Here is a 22070-nt window from a genome sequence, read left to right on the forward strand (position 1 = left end):
TGATGTAAACACAGCCGTCTGTCACTCTCACTGAGTAGGCACAGAGGCTATGCGATCCTGCTGTATATGATCGCATGTCTCTGTGGTTACTTCACTAGCCACACCCCCTAACAGTTAGAATCATGCCCCTAGGGACACACTTAACCCCTTGATCACCAATAAAGTTAACCCCTTCCCTGCCAGTGTTATTTTTACAGTAACCGTGCATATTTATAGCACTGAGTACTGTAGTAATGTCACTGGTACCCACAAAAGTGTAAAAAATGTCAGTCAGGGGTCCGATCTGTCCACCGCAATGTCGCAGTCCCGCTTAAAAAATTGCAGATCGCCGCCATTACGAGTTAAAAAAAACAATAAAAATGACATAAATCTTTCCCGTAGTTAGTAAACGCAATAATTTTTGCGCAAACCAATCAAAATATGCTTATTGCGATTTTTTTTTACCAAAAATATGTAGCAGAAAACAAATTGCCCTAAAATGTTAAAAAAAATTTGATTTTACATTTTTTTTGAGACTTTCATATAAAAAATGTGAAAAATATTGTTATTTTTTCAAAATTGTCGCTCTTTTTTTGTTTATAGCGCAAAAAATAAAAATCGCACAGGTGATCAAATACCACCAAAAGAAAGCTCTGTTTGTAGGAAAAAAAGGACATCAATTTAATTTGGGTACAGCGTCGCACGACCACGCAATTGTCAGTTAAAATCACGCAGTGCCGAATCGCAAAATAGGGCCTGGTCTTTGAGCAGCCAAATCCTCTGGGGCTAAAGTGGTTAAGGATAGTCTACAGACGGGAATGGTGCCAGCTGATTGGAAAGAAGCCAACGTGGTACCAATAATTAAAAAAGGGCCGAGATATATCTAAGGTAACTATAGGCCAGTTAGCCTAACATCAGTAGTCTGCAAGATTTTGGAGGGGATGTTAAGAGACTACATACATGAAAAATCGTTCTTGCCAAACCAATCTATTAACCTTCTATGATGAGGTGAGTTGCCATCTAGACAAAGGAAAGCCTGTGAATGTGGTGTATGTGGACTTTGCAAAGGCATTTGACACAGTTCCCCACAAACGCTTACTGTACAACTAAGGTACATAGGTGTGGACCATAGGGTGAGTACCTGGATAGAGAACTGGCTCCAGGGGAGAGTCCAGAGGGTGGTGATAAATGGGGAGTACTCAGATTGGGTGGGTGTGGAAAGTGGGGTCCCCCAAGGTTCTGTCCTGGGACCAATCCTGTTTAATTTATTCATAAAAGACCTAGAGGAGGGGATATCTTGCACAATCTCGGTATTTGCGGATGATACTAAACTAAGCATGCCAATATCTTCGATGCAGGATGTGGAAACCTTCCAAGCAGACCTGAACAAAATAATGGGGTGGGCAACTACATGGCAGATGAGGTTTAGTGTTGAAAAATGTAAAGTAATGCACTTGGCCGTCAGAAACACGAAAGCAAGCTACTCACTAGGGGGGAATCTCTGGGTGAATCTAAGATGAAAAAGGACCTGGGGGTCCTAGTGGACAACAGGCTTGGCAGTGGCATGTAATGCCAAGCCGCTGCAAGCAAAGCCACAAAATACTGGCATGTATAAAAAAGAGGATTCACTCCATAAATAAAGAGATTATTCTCCCACTCTACAAGACTCTGGTCCGGCCACATCTGGAGTATTCCGTCCAGTTCTGGGCACCGATCCTTAGGAAGGATGTGCTGGAGCTGGAGAGAGTCCAGAGAAGGGCAACAAAAATAATTAGGGGAATGGAGGACATCAGCTATGAGGAAAGACTACAAGCAGTGAACTTATTCTCTCTGGAGAAGAGACGATTGAGGGGGGATATGATATCAATGTACAAATACTGTACTGGCGACCCTAGCATAAGGAACAAACTATTCAGAGAAAGGAAATACAATAAGACACGTGGCCACTCGCTAAAACTAGAGGAAAATTGGTTTAACCTTAAAATACGTAAGGGGTTCTTTACTGTCAGAGCAGTAAGGATGTGGAATTCTCTTCCACAAGTAGTAGTATCAGCAGGGAGCAAAAAGCTTCAAAAAACCATTAGATGGGCACGCTAAGGACCACAACATAAGGGGGTATACAATGTACGGTTAACATCAAACACACACACACATCATAGGTTGAACTGGATGGACTGATGTCTTTTTTCAACCCCACAAACTAGTTATTTCACATATTGACATTTCCCAAAGTTCTATTAGCCAGCGCGCGGTGGCTTCTCTGCATTGTAAAAAAGAACTGCATGCAATCCTTTTTTTTCAGCACACACCGCCCACACACCACCACAGCACAGTGGGGGTGAATAGGGCCAACGCATTTAGCCTTGTTTTGTAGTGGTGGTGCGGTGGGACTATGCCAGAATAGCAGCCCTACACAGTCCTACCGCACCTGGTGTGAATGTACCCTCGGTTATTTTTACTGTGCACATGCCAAATGAGTGAGGAGAAAAAAGCAAGTGAGTAGAAAAATCATCATGAGCTTAAAGACTAAGTTGACCTTCAAGAAAAAAAAATATATGCACATATTTTTGTAGGAAATATGTGCATATATATATATTATTTTTTACCACAGGAACCTGCAAAGCATTCCATCCGCTATCAGTGGATTGTGGGTGCAAAGTCAGATTCCTGAAAACTCTTCTTTTGTAGGCGTTTGGCTATGGAGCTGGAGCAAGTGTCAATGGACTAGAAGTATGCCGATTACCGCATTCGTGTTCCTTTGATAACTACATGTCTTGTAGTTTAATTCAGTCACAGATCTCAGTGAATGAAGGACACAGCTGTGTGGGCAGAGCCCTGTGCAAAGGCAGCAAATTTAAAAGTGACATTGGCAGTGGGGGAGAAGAAGGGAGGGTGCTTAGCAATGTGTTACATGTTACCCCCCAAATATAGAGGTTAACAGTAAACATGTAACATGGTGCAACATGTAACGTGGAGTTAACCTTTAAAATGTATGTTTAGGCAAAAAAAAGAAAAAACATATTTAGCACAACTCCATATGTGCATTTCCCCATGTTTTGTCTCTTTTTAAAAAGCTGCAAAAATCTGAAAAACACCCGTTGATCCTGACAGAAATCCATTGTATTTGCTTAGGTATATTTAGAAAAAACATTGCATCATTGTACTGTGTTGACCATACAACACAGCCATGCCAGAAATTTTTATTTTTATGTACCTCTGACAGGAAGAAAATCATTGTCCTCTTGTGTTTTGTTTCTTGCAAACTGGTTCATGGTAGGGAAAATGAGAAGAGAAAAAGATAGCAAAAGGACCTGCAAAAGCCAAAAGCAATTAGTGTAACAATTATAGCAAATGTTCATATGTAACACAATAATCACTTAATAGAAGGAATCTTGAAAGGAATTATTGCTTCAACATAACATGACACCATGTAATTATTTTGCTATCCTGAATCAGACAAAGCACAAAAATAGTAGAAGAACAGTAGAAATATCAATCGGAATTCCATTTTTACTCAGTAAAGTATTTGAACCATTGTGAGCCTGGTCTAAAGCAAGTCAAAGGGGTGCATTTTGGATTCTGGTGTATTAAAAGAACTTGGGTCTGTAAATGCACTACGCAGGGATCCTCAAACTACGGCCCTCCAGCTGTTGCGGAACTACACATCCCATGAGGCATTGTAAAACTCTGACATTCACAGACATGACTAGGCATGATGGGAATTGTAGTTTCTGAACAACCGGAGGGCCATAGTTTGAAGACCACTGCACTACGGGGTATGAAATAACACATTAATACACACATAATACAAAAGGGTCAATTCACTAACATTTACCGCATGTGATAACACGGTCATGTGACTCATTTGCATAAATTATCACAAGCGGTATAAAAAGCTAAATTTACAAAAAAAAAAAAAAAAAAATGATATGCAGTATTTACCGCAAAAAGAAAAATGTGCAGATAAATTTTGCCAAAAAAACATGCAGTAAGCTGTTAAGTCCAATTCACAAACTGAACACAGAGTAGGAAAATGCAATATTTATCACCAGGGTCTTGCTGCCAGTATCACATGCGGTATTTGTAAGAAACAGCGTGGGGGTCCCCCCCCCCAATAGCTGGTTGCCAAGGAGCCGGAGCTTCTCGTCCGCTACAACCTTAACAATGGATGACATCTGAATGTAATAAAATGTGCCGGCAATAAAAAATTATGAAAAAAAAAACCCATTATAAAATTAAAAAAAAAAAATGCCCTCCCCAAAAAAAATCCATAACAGAGCCTTATCCTTGCAAGCAGCCTGGCAGGTCAGGAAAGTGAGGGGACAAACGAGTGGCACCTCCCCTCCTCAATCATACCAGGCCACATGCCCTCAACATGGGGTGGATGCTTTGGGGTAGAGGAGGTGGGCATTATGATTGACGTTGGATCTACTTCGGGGGACTTTTTTCAAATATTTATGAATAAAGGAATTGTCGAAAAAACTTTGTGTGTTTATTTTTCTTTTTGACACTTTTTTTGGTGAATGAGTAGGGGTACCCCCTACTCATTCACATGGGGCGGCTGGGATCTGGGGGCCCCCTTGTTAAAGGGTGCTTCCAGATTCTGATAAGCCCCCTGTCTGCAGACCCCCACAACCACAACCCAGGGTTGTGGGGAAAAGGTCATTGTCCCCATCAGCGTGGGGACAAGGTGTTTTGGTGTGGAGTGGCAGAGCCCCCCTGCCCCAAAGCCCCCCATTTTCAGGGCATGTGACCTGGTATGGTTCTGGAGGGGGGAGGGTGCTCGTTTGTCCCCTCCCTTTCATCTACCTACCGGGCTGCATGCTCTGATGAGGGTCCGTTGTGGATTTTGGGGGAGACCTCCCACTTTTTTTTTTACATTTTGGCGTGGGGTTTCCTTTAAAATCCATACCAGACTGGAAGAGCCTGGTATCCATTGAGGGGGGGCATGCTGTTTTTTTTTTGCAAAACCGAGCGTCAATTATGATGAATGCAAACGATGATGACCTGAAAGAAAAAAAAAGGAAAAGGTCAATGCCAAATGAAGGCGGAGCTATCAGATGGCGGGAGCCTTCGTCAGGTGTAGACCTTTTTTTTTCTGGTCGGTGATGGTGTTCATCATAAGCAAAGCTGGATTTACTTTGGAGGACATTGTTTTTGTTTTTGTTTTAATAAAGGAATTTTCAAAAACTGTTTTTTTTTTTTTTTTTACACTTTTTTTGGTGAATGAGTAGGGGCACAATGTACCCATTACTCATTCACATGGGGGGGGGGGGGGGGATCTGGGGGGCCACTTTTTTAAAGGGGAATTCCAGATTCTGGTAAGCCCCCCACCCGCAGACCCCCCCCCCCCCACTGGACAGGATTATTATTAACATAGGGACAAGGTGCTTTTTGGGGGCAGGCAGAGCCCCCCCTATCCCAAATCACCCCTCATGTTGAGGGCATGTGGCCTGGTATGGTTCAGGAGGGGGGGCACTCGCTTGTCCTCCCACTTTCCTGACCTGTCGGGCTGCATTTCCCAATAGGGGTCTGGTATATATTCTGGGGGGTACCCCACCACATTTTTTTTATTTTGGCTGCATGTTCAGATAATAGCCTAATATAGATTGGGGGGGGGGTCCCATGCTGTTTTTTTTTCTTTATTTTTCATTGCCGGCATTCTTTTGTTTACATTCAGCTGTCAGTGGGGAAATCCGTTGACAGCTGAGGATTCATCGGTTGTTTGGGACACAGAAGCCGGCTTCCCATCCCCCTCCTTAACAACAAGCTATTCTTCATACAGAATTCAGATTGGTCAATAAATTTTCAACCAAATCAAATTCTAATCGTTCTTAAAATTTGGAATTTGTTAAAAAATGAATAAACTATACTAAATGAAACTAAACAAAACTTGAACCAAATCCACATAACAAAATTAGTAACAAAGAATTTATCCTAAACTAATTTTTCTATTCTGCACATGTCTAGTTGCACTCTGTAAGTGCAGTTGCTCCAGAGCTTAATAAATGAGGTAAAGCTTCACGTTACAAAAAGTACCCAATCACATGCAAGGAAAATAAAAATATAATTTTTCCTTGCATGTGAATGGATGATGGAAGGCAGCAGAGCTTCTGCTCGTTTACTAAGCTCTGGAGCAACTGCACTTTGCAAAGTGTACAGTCTATTTGCCTTTAGTAAATCAACTCCACATTGTCTTTTTCTCCATAAATAAGAACCTTTTTGTGCATCTGTAAAACTAATCAAACTGATGAGAAACAAAAACCCAACTGCAGAGTCACAAGAGTAGGGAGATGTGGGGACTTGACCTTAACTTAAAACACTGCCATGTTTTGGACACAACATCTAAACATTTGGCACAGTGGCTGCAGAGTATGAAACAGATTGATTGGGGTCTGGGACAGCAATCTCAATGTGAGAGCTTTTTAATTTCTTCCCTTGAAATACCAGCTAGAGTGTGTTATTTCAAAGACAGCAGACATAAACACTGCAGAGACTTGTTGCACTTTATACCAGGTATTATACTTGACAACTATATTAGAGAAAGAGATGAGGCATATGTTATTGATAAACAAAAATTTGTTTATGTCACAGTTAAGAACCAGAAATAATTCATGGACATGCAGCACTCCATTTTTTACTAGGCCACAATGGATGGAGAGACTTGGCAGGTATTATACAGTATATAAATAAATTAGTGTAATTTTCCAGAACCACAAGCAAGAAAAGCAGAACTGGGCAGTATTTACTTTTGTTTAAATATTATTTGTCAGGGGTGGAGAGCACACAGACTTTATCCTGATTGACCACTTGCTGTATGGCTGTTTTATAAAAAAAATACCAGATGGCACCTTCTTGAGGGTGGAAGGCCATTTAAAAAATTGCATTATATTTGAGATGCTCAAGCACTCCCTCTAGTCTAGAGCATGCATGAGTTGGCTCTGTGATTGCTGAATTTATTGAACACAGCAGATTACAAAGCAGAAAACCTGAGATGGGTAGCCATTCCACTGCCACACATGGGGATCGGTCCGGAGCCGGCCCCTTGGATCATGCCTACGTCTCAGGCGCCAATGGAAAATGTGTCTGGAAGACTACTCTATATCCTGGCCGCTTACTCTGGAGCCGCCCCGACGATGTCTTGAACCCGGACTCAGGAACCAAAGAAACAGTTGGGGATTCACTTCAAGACCAGGTAAGATCTTTGCTTTTTGGTTGGGATAACAGTCAGACAGGACCTCTCAACAGTATTCAAGGGAAGGGGAGCCTGATCACCTCTCGAGGAAACCCCAAGTCAGATGATTGCACATCCTGTGCAGACCTCAATCTGTTAGTTATCCCGGATGGCAAAGCTCGGTGTGAATGGTGTGCATGAGATGCTGTTTTGAGAGTCTTGGACCCCTTACCAGATTCCAGTGGTGGCTGGTGCTCAAAATGTTTGGGGGGGCGCAAACAAAAAAATGTAATAGGCATTGCTTTGCGGCAAAAAAACGCTGTAAAAAATTGCGTGACTTTGAGGTCACAAAAGTGTGAAAGGGGCCTTCAGTGATTAAGGAATAGCATGCCCCCTTTCAATGCAGAGAGACCAGCGTGCCCCCTTTCAATGCACAGAGACCAGTGTGCCCCCTTTCAATGCACAGAGACCAGCGTGCCCCCTTTAAATGCAAAGAGACCACCGTGCCCCCTTTCAATGCAGAGATGCCAGCGTGCCCCCTTTCAATGCAGAAATACCAGCATGCCCCCTTCAATGCAGAGATCATCGTGCCCCATTTGAATGTAGAGATACCAGCGTGCCCCCTTTCAATGCACATAGACCAGCGTGCCCCCTTTCAATGCACAGAGACCAGCGTGCCCCCTTTCAACGCTCAGAGACCAGCGTGCCCCGTTTCAATGCACAGAGACCAGCGTGCCCCCTTTCAATGCACAGAGACCAGCGTGCCCCCTTCAATGCAGAGATCATCGTGCCCCCTTTCAATGCAGAGATGCCAGCATGCCCCATTTCAATGCAGAGATGCCAGCGTGCCCCCTTTCAATGCAGAGATACCAGCGTGCCCCCTTTCAATGCAGAGATGCCAGGGTGCCCCCTTTCAATGCAGAGATACCAGCGTGCCCCCTTCTAATGCAGAGATGCCAGCATGCCCCCTTTCAATGCAGAGATACCAGCGTGCCCCCTTTCAATGCAGAGATGCCAGCGTGCCCCCTTTCAATGCAGAGATACCAGCGTGCCCCCTTTCAATGCAGAGATGCCAGCGTGCTATTGTCACACAACGGGTGGGCTCGGGGCGCACTGCTGAAGCCTATTAGACAGGTACATATACACAACGTTCAACCTGCGCTAGTGAAAGAGTCAAGTACATTCGATCTTATGAAAAAAGTTTCAACTGTGGCTGTAGGTAGTCTTTTTAGGAGGTATGCAGGATAGTTCAATCCGTGGGGTTAGTGGAGATGGATGGTGGAGGTGGCTGCAGGCTTCATACAGAGCTAGAGGGACTCTGCAACAGACAAAAAAGGGGTAGGAGAAGAAAAGCAGCGCCACCTCAGTGTAGATTAAAAGGTTATTTATTACATAAAAACAACGTAGTAACTCACACAGAGGAAATCGTTGATCAGCAAATGGTGATGGTTCATCTGCAACACTGGCGATGCCTGAGGAAGGAGCACGCATGCTCCGAACGCAAGCACCCCCCTGCCACTATTGGATGTAAGCCTGGATACTGAACGCTGCCAGAACCACAGGAAGTGTCGGACTCCACCGGCACAGCCAGGACCACGGCCGCCACAGTGTACTTCCCGAACATCCAGGGCCGGCGCTACCTATAGGCAAGGTAGGCACCGGCCTAGAGCGCACACCAGTAGGGGGCGCTATGTGGAGAGCGGCGGGCATTGAGAGCAGAAGTGCGCTCTGCTCCCCAGCTATCTACATGACAGGAGATACGCCTGCAGTCACTTCAGTCATTGGAGGAGTTTGCTCCGCCCCTTCTCCAAGTTCAGGACTGGATCTCCTCTGGCTACCAGGCTCTTGTGTGGGTGGGAATCGGCCAGCTTTTGAGATCCTACCAGCCTTATCTGACTGTTCTTCTGCCCGCCCGCATGTCTTACCTGCCCACGTGTCTGAGACACCCGCCGCCCGCCCACATGTCTGAGACACCCGCCCGCCCGCACTGACACCCGCCCGCCCGTCTGAGACACCCGCCCGCCCGCACTGACACCCGCATGTCTTACCCGCCCACATGTCTGAGACACCCGCCCGCACTGACACCCGCCCGCCCGCATGTCTGAGACACCCGCCCGCCCGCACTGACACCCGCCCGCCCGTCTGAGACACCCACCCGCCCGCATGGCTTACCCGCCCACATGTCAGACACCCGCCCGCCCGCACTGACACCCGCCCGCCCGAGACACCCGCCCGCCCGAGACACCCGCCCGCCCGCATGTCTGAGACACCCGCCCGCATATTTGAACCACCCGCCTGCCCGCACGCATGTCTGAGCCGCCTGCCGACCTCACCTAACACCCTGCTACCCCCCCTCACCTGACACCCTGCTACCCCCCCTCACCTGACACCCTGCTACCCCCCCCCCTCACCTGACACCTCCTGACACCCTGCTACCCCCCCTCACCTGACACCTCCTGACATCCTGGTACCCCCCCTCACCTGACACCTCCTGACACCCTGCTACCCCCCTCACCTGACACCCTGCTACCCCCCCTCACCTGACACCCTGCTACCCCCCTCACCTGACACCCTGCTACCCCCCCTCACCTGACACCTCCTGACACCCTGCTACCCCCCTCACCTGACACCTCCTGACATCCTGGTACCCCCCCTCACCTGACACCTCCTGACACCCTGCTACCCCCCTCACCTGACACCCTGCTACCCCCCCTCACCTGACACCCTGCTACCCCCCCTCACCTGACACCCTGCTACCCCCCTCACCTGACACCTCCTGACACCCTGCTACCCCCCCTCACCTGACACCTCCTGACATCCACCCCCCCTCACCTGACACCTCCTGACACCCTGCTACCCCCCTCACCTGACACCCTGCTACCCCCCCCTCACCTGACACCCTGCTACCCCCCCTCACCTGACACCCTGCTACCCCCCCCCTCACCTGACACCCTGCTACCCCCCTCACCTGACACCTCCTGACACCCTGCTACCCCCCTCATCTGACACCTCCTGACATCCTGGTACCCCCCCTCACCTGACACCTCCTGACACCCTGCTACCCCCCTCACCTGACACCCTGCTACCCCCCCTCACCTCCTGACACCCTGCTACCCCCCCTCACCTGACACCACCTGACACCCTGCTACCCCCCCTCACCTGACACCCTGCTACCCCCCTCACCTGACACCTCCTGACACCCTGCTACCCCCTCACCTGACACCCTGCTAACCCCCTCACCTGACACCCTGGTACCCCCCCTCACCTGACACCCTGCTACCCCCCTTATCTGACACCCTGGTACCCCCCCTCACCTGACACCCTGGTACCCCCCCTCACCTGACACCCTGCTACCCCCCCTCACCTGACACCCTGCTACCCCCTCTAACACCTGACACCCTGCTACCCCCTCACCTGACACCCTGCTACTCCCACTCACCTGACACCCTCCTAACCCCCCCCACCTGACACCCTGCTACACTCCCCCTCACCTGACACCCGCCTACATGTCTGAGCCGCCCGCCAACTGTCTTAACCACCTGCCGCCAGTCCGCCTGCCTGCGCCGGCCACCCACTGCAACTCAGAGGGAGATGTTGATGACCAGGAGCTGAGGTAAGCTTAACTGACTGTACCTAACTGACAGAGTACTAAGAGAATGGGACTGGAGAGCTGGCTGGAAGTGAGGAGGGGAGGAGGTTGATATTGCCATGTCCACTGATGCAGGTGGGGGCTGGGGGGAGGAAGTGGCAGTGAAAGTTAACCCCCCCCCAGCCCCCACCTTGCATTGTCCTCATGGCATTGACATTTTACCCACCTCCCCCTTCTGCATTTGTGGTAATGCAAGTATTAATAACCCCCTCCCCTCACATTGGTGGTCATGGGGGGTTACATTTCAATGCCACTTATCACCAATGTGGGAGAGGGGGTTAATAATGCTGTCATCTGTGCTGGGAATTATTAGTGCGTTCACTGACCTCAATTGGGGATTTTTAATTCATCCACTGATACCTGTGTTGGGGGTTAATATTGCGTCCACTGATAACTGTATTGAGGTTATTAATGCGTCCACTGACATCAATGCTGGGAGTTATAATATGGTCTAATGACAGTTTATGCATTCAGGAAGGGGGAGCAAATTGGAATCTCTCCCACTGAGATCCATATCTCCCCTGTCCAGGCTGGCAGATGGTGGATCCAGCATCCCAGGTAATGCCAGCTGAGTGAAGGGTATCGGTAACAGCTGATGATCTGCCGCAGAGGATCCCCAGTGATGCATGTACAGGTACCAGCCTCCCCTACCCCCCACACACACACCTCCAAGCCCCAACCCCGCATCGGCTGCAGGGGGCGCTTAACAGCTGGGAGTGTCTACATGAGACCCCCCCCCCAGTGGGGAGGGCTAGCACTGACACACATGGGTAGTAGACCCCTGCCTGCATTGCAGCCTCTTGTCTTGGACTGATCCCTGTCTATATACTACCCTAGCCTGTCCGTATACCTGTGGACCATGGCTGGCATGAGGAAGTGAGCCGGTGCCGCTACTATTTGTGTTCAGGCCCGGTCCAGAGGCACAGGTGCAGGCCCGAGGATCACGGCTGAAGAAATAGGTGGAGAGGCGCCGTAAAAATATCCACCCCGCCACCTCCACCATATACATAGGCAGGGGCAAAGGGGGCGCAGTCAGGAGCGGAGCGGGGTGGGGGTGGGGCGGCAAAATGAGGTTTCGCCTAGGGTGTCAAAAATCCTTGCACCGGCCCTGCGAACATCCCTGCAGTGTTGCAGATGAACCATCACGATTTGCTAATCAACAATTTCCTCTGTGTGAGTTACTACGTTGTTTTTATGTAATAAATAACCTTTTAATCTACACTGAGGTGGCATTGCTTTTCTTCTCCTACCCCTTTGAAGCCTATTAGAGCTTCTGGCTCTAATCAGGTGATTAAAAAAAGCCACATTGAACTCCATGCTTCCGGCGCCCCGCATGTAGATTAGGGGGCTGGACGCATGGATAGGGGGGTGGCGCCCCTGCTCCCCAACGCACCGGCCGCAACTGCCAGATTCTCAAAACTTTACCCTACTCTCTAAGTCTGTTCTGACATCTCTAGGTTACAAAATGGGTGAGAACCAGTCAGTCCTTTCCCCCCTAGAGAGTATCATCAAAAAATTTCAGGAAGGGAGGCTTAAAGGTAACAGAATAGGGTTATTACAGTGTTTGCGTCTTTAAGTGTTAAACTTCTAAACTAAAAAGGTATTGGCAGTGTTTGTCAGTGCATGCTAGCTTTCCAGTGAAGAAGAATAGACACTGACACCGTAATATTTAGTGCTTCGTTTAACTGCTGTTCTGCTTTAAGATGGGAAAGTCCCTAGTAAGGGACCTCTGTCCAAATGTACTTAAGCCTCCGCATGATAAGTAATAAGTACTATTATAAAGAATAAAGAAAGAGAGTGGAACAAATGATAGGAGCATAGGAGTTAAAAAAATAAATAAATGTTATGAGAATCTCTCCCTGGTATGATAATTATGTAGACCCATGGATTAATAATTTAGCAACAGAGAGTGAAAAATTGTCCCTTTCCATGGAATAGAGCAAATGATGAGTTCCACATGAATATGGTGAAGGGATTGTGTTTGGGGGACAGAGAAGCATTCCAATGGTTTTCAGGGAATCCAGAGTGGGGCATGAAGTATTTGAGGGCGGAATTGGTTGTAGTATGCCCCCGGATATACTCCTGAGCCCCCACAGGAATTTTCTAATGTTCCCTCAGCCCCTGGACCATCCCCAGCTAGTTATGATGCAGTATATGCCTCTCCCCCACTAAAGAAAGAGGATGATTTGAGACTAAATCGTACTGCGTCTATGCACAAACAAGCATGTCCTGCCCCTGTTCAACAAGTAGAACAACAACTCCCAGATAGCCAGCATGGTGCGGGAGGTGAACAGGGAGCAAGAGGAGAAGAAATTCCAAGTGAAGGTATATGTGTGGCAAGTACCTCATTACCTGACTCCACAGTGGTGTATTCCCCTATTACATTACGATCAGGGGAGAAAGTAAGACCAGTGATACAACTTACATATATTATAATGGGAAATTATGTAGTAATTAAACCCATAGATACACCTGATTTAAATGATATAATAATTGACAGAATCTTGGGTTTGACTGAACAAAGGTGCCCATGACTGGACACCGGCTTGCAATTTTGTTTGATAAATTGGGCGAGAAACTGATATACAAATGAAACTGTTGTATTTTCAGGAAGCCTCAATTTGTAATAGTATAAAAAGCATTGGTCTTTAGATTGTAGAAGTTTCAGAGCAATGTGACTTATATGAATACTGAAAATGATGAGCTGACCGCTCAGATTCTAAAACTGCAGGAACGCAAGATATGTGTGTATGCGTTGTGCTCTTTTTGTTGTGTTAGTTAACCAATGGTGAGGATATGTTGCTTGTATGAAGATGTTGAATGCATTTTGTTTTCTCTGTAGTAAATGTGGCAATGTTGCCTGAATGAAGACAGAAAGGTAAAGCTAAGTATGGCTGATTTGTAACCTAAGTTTTGCTACTTATGTTTGAGGGTCTATGTAAGTTTATTATTAGACGAGATAAGTAATCAAATTAAGGTGAAAGATTTGTACTGTATATGAGAAGGATAGAAGTCCTTTTAGAAAGTTTTTTTATGTTTAACTGAGAAATCATTTGTACAGCCCCCCCCATACATAGAGGGATATGTCACGGGCAGGTTTGAGCAGAGAGTCTCGATGCCTCACCTTGTAGACTGGGGGAATCAAGTTTACATCATTATGTGGCACAGGAAGATGACCAGACCCTGTCAGTCTTTAGTCGCAGTGTATATACTCCAAATTGTACCCCTGGGCTTGACACTCTCAGCATAAGTAAGATGAAAACGGCCACAGAAGCAACCAATGGGCGTACAGGTCAAATGTCCACTTCCACCCCAAAGACTTCCAGTGCCAGAAACCGAACTCTTGCCCCATCTTTCAACTCAGCTATGACAGACTTACTGTATTCCGCTCAATAATTCAGACTTATAGTCCCACTTTGGCGTACTGCCATTAGCTCCTACTGACTCAATGCAGAGGAGAGACACAGAATAAGCCAAGCAGGTTTAAAGTATGTTGAAGAGTTAGGCTCAGTTCACACTTGTGCGATGCGGGAATGCTGCGAATATGCAGCGTGTTCCCGCATCGCTTCAGCACATCTGGCAGTTCACACTGCCATATGCGATACGCAGGGGGTGTCAATTAAAAGTTAACGACACCTCCAGTTGCGATCGCATATCGCAGTGCGATCTGCAAGTTCGTACAGAATTGGATCGCACAAGAGTGAACCACTGTGCAATCTGATTCTGATGCGGCTCAAAAAAAGGCCTCATGTGCGAGTTTGCTGCGGATGCGCTGCGAATTCAGCCATACAAAGTGTATGGCTGAACTCGCATCCGCACATGAGATCGCATGTAATGAAGGAGCAGTGCGCTCCGAATTACATGCGATCTCGTAAACTGCACAAGTGTGAACCGGCACTTAGGGAAAAAAAACAAAAAAACAGCTGTGGCCCGATTGGGTGGGTTACAGATGGGAAACAGAATCTGACCGTAGAATGAAACAAAAAGTTGACATTTTAGCAGATACTGACAATGAAAACTAGAAAAGCAGAGAACATGAACAGACCAGGATCAAAGGAAATAAAGAGGAGGTAATGTGAAAAACAAATTAACTGTTGCAGCTACTATGAGAAGCAAGGTATAAGGTATCTAGAAGAAAAGCTCAATTGTGCCACGAGACTGTAGAATACCTGGGATTCACGGTGTCACAAGGCCAGAGACAGTTGGCAAAGGGCAGGAAAGAAGCTGTTTGCCAGATCCCTACCCCAATCTGGGAGCAGAAAGATTCTGCCGGATTTGGATATAAATTCACAAAGGGGGGAGAGAGAGAGCCGTTTCTATGGGATGAAAAATAGCAGTGGGAGTCCTGACAGTACCTGGGATCATGGCAACGCCCTGTGGGGTACCTCTCGATACAGTTGGACACTGTAGCACAGGGTTGGCCACCTTGCCTGCAGGCCATCGCTGCAACAGCCCTCTTGGTGGCTGAAGCTGACAAGCTATCACTAGGTCTGGAAACCTATGGCATGTACGGGTCCCACACCAGGTACAGGCACTGATGGATTACAAAGGAAATCACTGGTTCACTAACAGCCGGATGGTCAAATACCAGGCCATGCTGTGTGAAAATCCTCAAATTCAGCTAGAGATTGTTAATACCCTAAACCCAGCCACTCTGCTTCCCACATGACTAGAACCTCTGGCACATGACTGCCTTAAGGTAATGGATGAAGTCTATGCAAGTCGGCCAGACTTGAAAGACAGCCCCTTGGAAAAGCCAGATGTTGAGTAGTTCACTGATGGCAGGAAGTATGCCTTCCTGACTCTCCATGCTCATGGAGCCCTGTATAAGGAAAGAGGGCTCATTACATTCGGAGGGAAGAGCATCAAATATGGGACAGAAACACTGGAAGTCTTGGAAGCAGTTTGGGCCCTCTCTGAAATTTCAGTGATCTGAAGTGAGACTCCCAGGTAGCTAGAGGCCATAGGACAGCAGACCGAGTGGCCAGGGATGCAGCATTCCAGCGGTCCCCACAACAGATAGTTACATAGTTTGTAAGGTTGAAAAAAGACATCAGTCCATCCAGTTCAACCTATGATGTGTGTGTGTGTTTGCTGTTAACCGTAGATTGAATAACCCTGTAAGTTGTGGTCTTTAAGGTGCCCATCTAATAGTTTTTTGAAACTATCAATGCTCCCTGCTGATACTACTGCTTGTGGAAGAGAATTCCACATCCTTACTGCTCTGACAGTGAAGAAACCCTTACGTATTTTAAGGTTAAACCGTTTCTCCTCTAGTTTTAGTGAGTTACCACGTGTCTTATTGTATTCCCTTTCTCTGAAAAGTTTGTTCATTATGCTAGGGTCACCAGTACAGTATTTGTACATTAATATCATATCCCCCTCAATCGTCTCTTCTCCAGAGAGACTAAGTTCAGTGCTTGTAGTCTTTCCTCATAGGCGATGCCCTCCATTCCCCTAATTATTTTTGTTGCCCTTCTCTGGACTTTCTCCAGTTCCAGCACATCCTTCCTAAAGACCGGTGCCCAGAACTGGACAGCATACTCCAGATGTGGCCGGACCAGAGTGATGTAGAGTGGGAGAATAATCTCTTTATTTCTGGAGTGAATCCCCTTTTTTATACATGCAGTATTCTTTTGGCTTTGCTTGCAGTGGCTTGGCATTGCATGCCACTGCCAAGCCTGTTGTCCACCAGTACCCCAGGTCCTTTTCCATGCTAGACTCACCCAGAGGGTTCCCCCCCAGTGAGTAGCTTGCTTTCGTGTTTCTGATGCCCAAGTGCATTACTTTACATTTTTCAACATTAATCCTCATCTGCCATGTAGTTGCCCACCCCATTATTTTGTTCAGGTCCGCTTGTAAGGTTTCCACATCCTGCATAGAAGATATTGGCATGCTTAGTTTAGTACCATCCGCAAATACTGAGATTGTACTAGATATCCCCTCCTCTAGATCATTTATGAATAAATTAAACAGGATTGGTCCCAGGACAGAACTTTGGGGGACCCCACTTTCCACACCCGCCCAATCCGAGTACTCCCCATTTATCACCACCCTCTGGACTCTCCCCTGGAGCCAGTTCTCTATCCAGGTACTCATCCTATGGTCCATACCTACATTCCTTAGTTTGTACTGTAAGCGTTTGTGGGGAACGGTGTCAAATGCCTTTGCAAAGTCCAGATACACCACATCCACAGACTTACCTTTATCTAGGTAGCAGCTCACTTCATCATAGAAGGTTAATAGATTGGTTTGGCAAGAATGATTTTTCATGAATCCACGCTGATTACTACTAATACTGCAGAAATCCATGAGTATTCATGTAGAGAGGAGAAATGTGCAGGCAAGCAGTGGTGTGTGTGTGTGTATATGTATATGTATATATATATATATATATATATATATATATACACGTACAGTGGGGATCGAAAGTTTGGGCACCCCAGGTAAAAATTTGTATTAATGTGCATAAAGAAGGCAAGGAAAGATGGGAAAAAGGCATCAAATTACAGATGAGACATTCTTATAATATGTCAACAAAAGTTAGATTTTATTTCCATCATTTACACTTTCAAAATAACAGAAAACAAAAAAATGGCATCTGCAAAGATTTGGGCACCCTGCAGAGTTAATATCTTGTACTGCCCCCTTTGGCAAGTATCACAGCTTGTAAACGCTTTTTGTAGCCAGCCAAGAGTCTTTCAATTCTTGTTTGAGGTATCTTTGCCCATTCTTCCTTACACACGTCTTCCAGTTCTTTGAGATTTCTGGGCTGTCTGCCACGCACTGCTCTTTTAAGGTCTATCCATAGATTTTCAATTATGTTGAGGTCAGGAGATTGTGAAGGCCATGGCAAAACCTTCAGTTTACAGCTCTTGATGTAATCCCCGGTGGATTTCGAGGTGTGTTTAGGATCATTATCCATTTGTAGAAGCCATCCCCTCTTTAACTTCAGCTATTTCACAGATGGCATCAAGTTACCATCCAAAATTTGCTGAAAATTTTATTGAATCAATTTTTCCTTCTACTCGTGAGATGTTCGCTGTTAGAGATGGACGAACATCGACCGGGGCAGTTTGCGAACATCAGCCGCAAATTTTCTCAAAAGTCTGCGAACCGCAAGTTTGCGGCGGGCCCCATTGACTTTAATGGGAGGCAAACTTTAAAAACCTTTAGGTCATATTTGCAGCCACAAAAGACGTACTAGCTGTGCACAAATAGTCCCAGCACATGGACAATGTCATAACAGAAGTATTGCAATTGGAAAAGTTTTTTTTTTTTTTTTTTTACAGCAAAAAATTAGTATTTTTTTTTTTTCATAAATCAGCCAGAACTGACAGCAGCTGGTAAATACATGTCTAATACATAAAGGGTCCATTCACACATCTGTAAAATGGGTCCGCATCAATTCCACAATTTGGCGGATCCTTTACAGACCCATTATTTTTAATTTCCAGTCTGAAAAATTAGGCATTCACAGGATAAAGAAGTGTCAGCCATAAAAGGCTCCAAAAATTAGCCCACATGCATTTACCTGACAGCTAAGAACGTAGTATTCTGTGGCTGAAGGTACATTAGGCACATTCACAGGATACAGAAGTAAGTGTCGGCCAGTATTGGCCCCAAAAATTAGCCTAGATGGGTTTACCTGACAGCTAAGAACGTAGTATTCTGTGGCTGAAGGTACATTAGGCATTCACAGGATACAGAAGTAAGTGTCGGCCATAAAAGGCCCCAAAAATTAGCGCACATGGGTTTAACTGACAGCAAAGAACGTAGTATTTGGTGGCTGGAGGTACAGTGGGTACGGAAAGTATTCAGACCCCCTTAAATTTTTCACTCTTTGTTATATTGCAGCCATTTGCTAAAATCATTTAAGTTCATTCTTCTTCCTCATGAACGTACACATAGCACCCCATACTGACAGAAAAACACAGAATTGTTGACATTGTTGCAGATTTATTAAAAAAGAAAAACTGAAATATCACATGGTCCTAAGTATTCAGACCCTTTGCTCAGTATTTGGTAGAAGCCCCCTTTTGATCTAATACAGCCAGGAGTCTTTTTGGGAAAGATGCAACAAGTCTTTCACACCTGGATTTGGGGATCCTCTGCCATTCCTCCTTGCAGATCCTCTCCAGTTCTGTCAGGTTGGATGGTAAACGTTGGCGGACAGCCATTTTTAGGTCTCTCCAGAGATGCTCAATTGGGTTTAAGTCAGGGCTCTGGCTGGGCCATTCAAGAACAGTCACGGAGTTGTTGTGAAGCCACTCCTTCGTTATTTTAGCTGTGCGCTTAGGGTCATTGTCTTGTTGGAAGGTAAACCTTCGGCCCAGTCTGAGGTCCAGAGCACTCTGGAGAAGGTTTTTGTCCAGGATATCCCTGTACTTGGCCGCATTCATCTTTCCCTCGATTGCAACCAGTCGTCCTGTCCCTGCAGCTGAAAAACACCCCCACAGCATGATGCTGCCACCACCATGCTTCACTGTTGGGACTGTATTGGACAGGTGATGAGCAGTGCCTGGTTTTCTCCACACATACCGCTTAGAATTAAGGCCAAAAAGTTCTATTTTGGTCTCATCAGACCAGAGAATCTTATTTCTCACCATCTTGGAGTCCTTCAGGTGTTTTTTAGCAAACTCCATGCGGGCTTTCATGTGTCTTACACTGAGGAGAGGCTTCCGTCGGGCCACTCTGCCATAAAGCCCCGACTGGTGGAGGGCTGCAGTGATGGTTGACTTTCTACAACTTTCTCCCATCTCCTGACTGCATCTCTGGAGCTCAGCCACAGTGATCTTTGGGTTCTTCTTTACCTCTCTCACCAAGGCTCTTCTCCCCCGATAGCTCAGTTTGGCCGGACGGCCAGCTCAAGGAAGGGTTCTGGTCGTCCCAAACGTCTTCCATTTGAGGATTATGGAGGCCACTGTGCTCTTAGGAGCCTTAAGTGCAGCAGAAATTTTTTTGTAACCTTGGCCAGATCTGTGCCTTGCCACAATTCTGTCTCTGAGCTCTTCAGGCAGTTCCTTTGACCTCATGATTCTCATTTGCTCTGACATGCATTGTGATCTGGAAGGTCTTATATAGACAGGTGTGTGGCTTTCCTAATCAAGTCCAATCAGTATAATCAAACACAGCTGGACTCAAATGAAGGTGTAGAACCATCTCAAGGATGATCAGAAGAAATGGAAAGCACCTGAGTTAAATATGAGTGTCACAGCAAAGGGTCTGAATACTTAGGACCATGTGATATTTCAGTTTTTCTTTTTTAATAAATCTGCAACAATGTCAACAATTCTGTGTTTTTCTGTCAGTATGGGGTGTTATGTGTACATTCATGAGGAAGAAGAATGAACTTAAATGATTTTAGCAAATGGCTGCAATATAACAAAGAGTGAAAAATTTAAGGGGGTCTGAATACTTTCCGTACCCACTGTACATTAGGCATTCACACAGTATACAGAAGTGTCGGCCTGTATAGGCCCCAAAAATTAGCCCACATGGGTTTAACTGACAGCAAAGAACGTAGTGTATTTGATGGCTGGAGGTACAGTAGGCATTCACAGTATACAGAAGTAAGTGTTGGCCTGTATAGGCTGCAAAAATTAGCTCACATGGGTGGAAACTGACAGCAAAGAACGTAGTTCTCTGAGTAGCTCTGAGGAAGGGAGCTTGACTCCCGAAACGCGTTAGCGGTCGCAATTTCCAGGACATGGTCCAACACATGGGTGACAGGAATTTGCAATACGATTTTAATTCTTCATGTTTGTGAGTATGCATTCAGCATTTTATTAAATTATTTTAAACAGTACCACGGGTAATGCACTAGGCGAGTGCGCTTATCGGTCACGATCCCCCCTGCTGTGCTGAACGTCCTTTCGGACAGGACACTGGACGGGGGGCAAGCCAACAGTTCCATTGCAAATTGTGCAAGCTCTGGCCAGAGGTCAAGCCTGCCCACCCAGTAGTCCAGGGGTTCATCACTCCTCAGAGCGTCCACATCGGCCGTTAACCCGATGTAGTTGGACACCTGTCGGACACCTTTTTTACGCTCCAACATTTGAGCCACAGAAGCCTGCCTTTTTCTAGAACAACGTGATGACGGCATCATGGAAGGTGGATTGGAGGACAACTGTGAGGAGACAGGAGAAGGAGAAGAGGCTGGACGGTGTGAGCCTGGAGAGTGGCTTTGTGGGTTCTGACGGTGTTGCTCCCACTGAGCTCGGTGATGGGATTTCAGGTGCCTTCTTAAGGCGGTGGTCCCTAGGTGAGTGTTGGGCTTACCGCGACTTATGCGTTGACTGCAAAGGCTGCAGATGGCAATACTGTTGTCAGCAATGGACACATTAAAAAAAGCCCACACTGCAGAGCCATGTGCCGGCATCCTGGGAGCGCCAGATGTGACTTTACATGGTTGATGGCTCGCTCCTGATACATTTGCAGTCTGCTTTGTACCTCTTGTGCAATGCAAGTTCTGCCTGCCTCTCCTCCCTATCTGCCGGTCCGTCAGTCCGCCAGTTCTACAAATAATTGGCCAGTAACTGTTGTCACTGTGTGTAGCACAGTTAACACAGCAAAAGAGGCCACATTTTTGCAGGACTAAAATACAATCTTAGAAAATTATACTGTTAAATAACACCTCACTTCAATCTGTGGTATTGGGGGGCCATTGGTGTATCACATCAGTTCAAAAAATTGGCCAGTGAGTTTGGTACTGTTTGTACCAGACTTCACTCAGCAAAAGAGGCAATATTGTTGCAGGACACAAATACACTTGTAAAAGTTTACTCAGATAACACCCCACTTCAATCTGTGGTATTGAGGGGCCATTGGTGTATCACACCAGTTCAAAAAATTGGCCAGTGAGTTTGGCACTGTGTGTACCAGATTTCACTCAGCAAAAGAGGCAATATTGTTGCAGGACACAAATACACTTGTAAAAGTATACTCGGATACCACCCCGCTTCAATCTGTGGTATTGGGGGGCCACAGGTTTATTACAACAGTTCTACAAATTGGCCAGTAACTGTTGTCACTGTGTGTAGCACAGTTTACACAGCAAGAGGCCAAATTTTTGCAGGACTAAAATACACTCTTAGAAAATTATACTGTTAAATAACACCCCACTTCAATATGTGGTATTGGGGGGCCATTGGTCTATCACAGCAGTTCAAAAAAATTGGCCAGTGAGTTTGGCACTGTGTATCAGACTTAACTCAGCAAAAGAGGCAATATTGTTGCAGGACACAAATAAACATGTAAAAGTATACT

At 46.2% G+C, this 22070-nt stretch overlaps 2 protein-coding genes across 2 annotated transcripts in view; both read right to left on the bottom strand.

The window, feature by feature from the left end:
* The window catches only part of LOC309544955 (uncharacterized protein), a gene marked incomplete at its 5' end in the record, with an annotated part of 957880 nt that overhangs the window by 283075 nt on the left and 652735 nt on the right, over positions 1-22070 (bottom strand). The gene's annotated exons all lie outside the window — the stretch shown is intronic.
* Positions 1-22070, bottom strand: part of CREB3L3 (cAMP responsive element binding protein 3 like 3) — a 240740-nt gene that overhangs the window by 17011 nt on the left and 201659 nt on the right. Inside the window, exon 8 of the mRNA XM_082273056.1 lies at positions 3194-3290. Coding sequence (XP_082129182.1) covers positions 3194-3290 — 97 coding nt within the window. The remainder of the gene's footprint in view (positions 1-3193; positions 3291-22070) is intronic.

This window comes from Pelophylax lessonae (assembly GCF_965119305.1).
Source record: "Pelophylax lessonae genome assembly, chromosome: 1".
Classification (NCBI taxonomy): domain Eukaryota; kingdom Metazoa; phylum Chordata; class Amphibia; order Anura; family Ranidae; genus Pelophylax; species Pelophylax lessonae.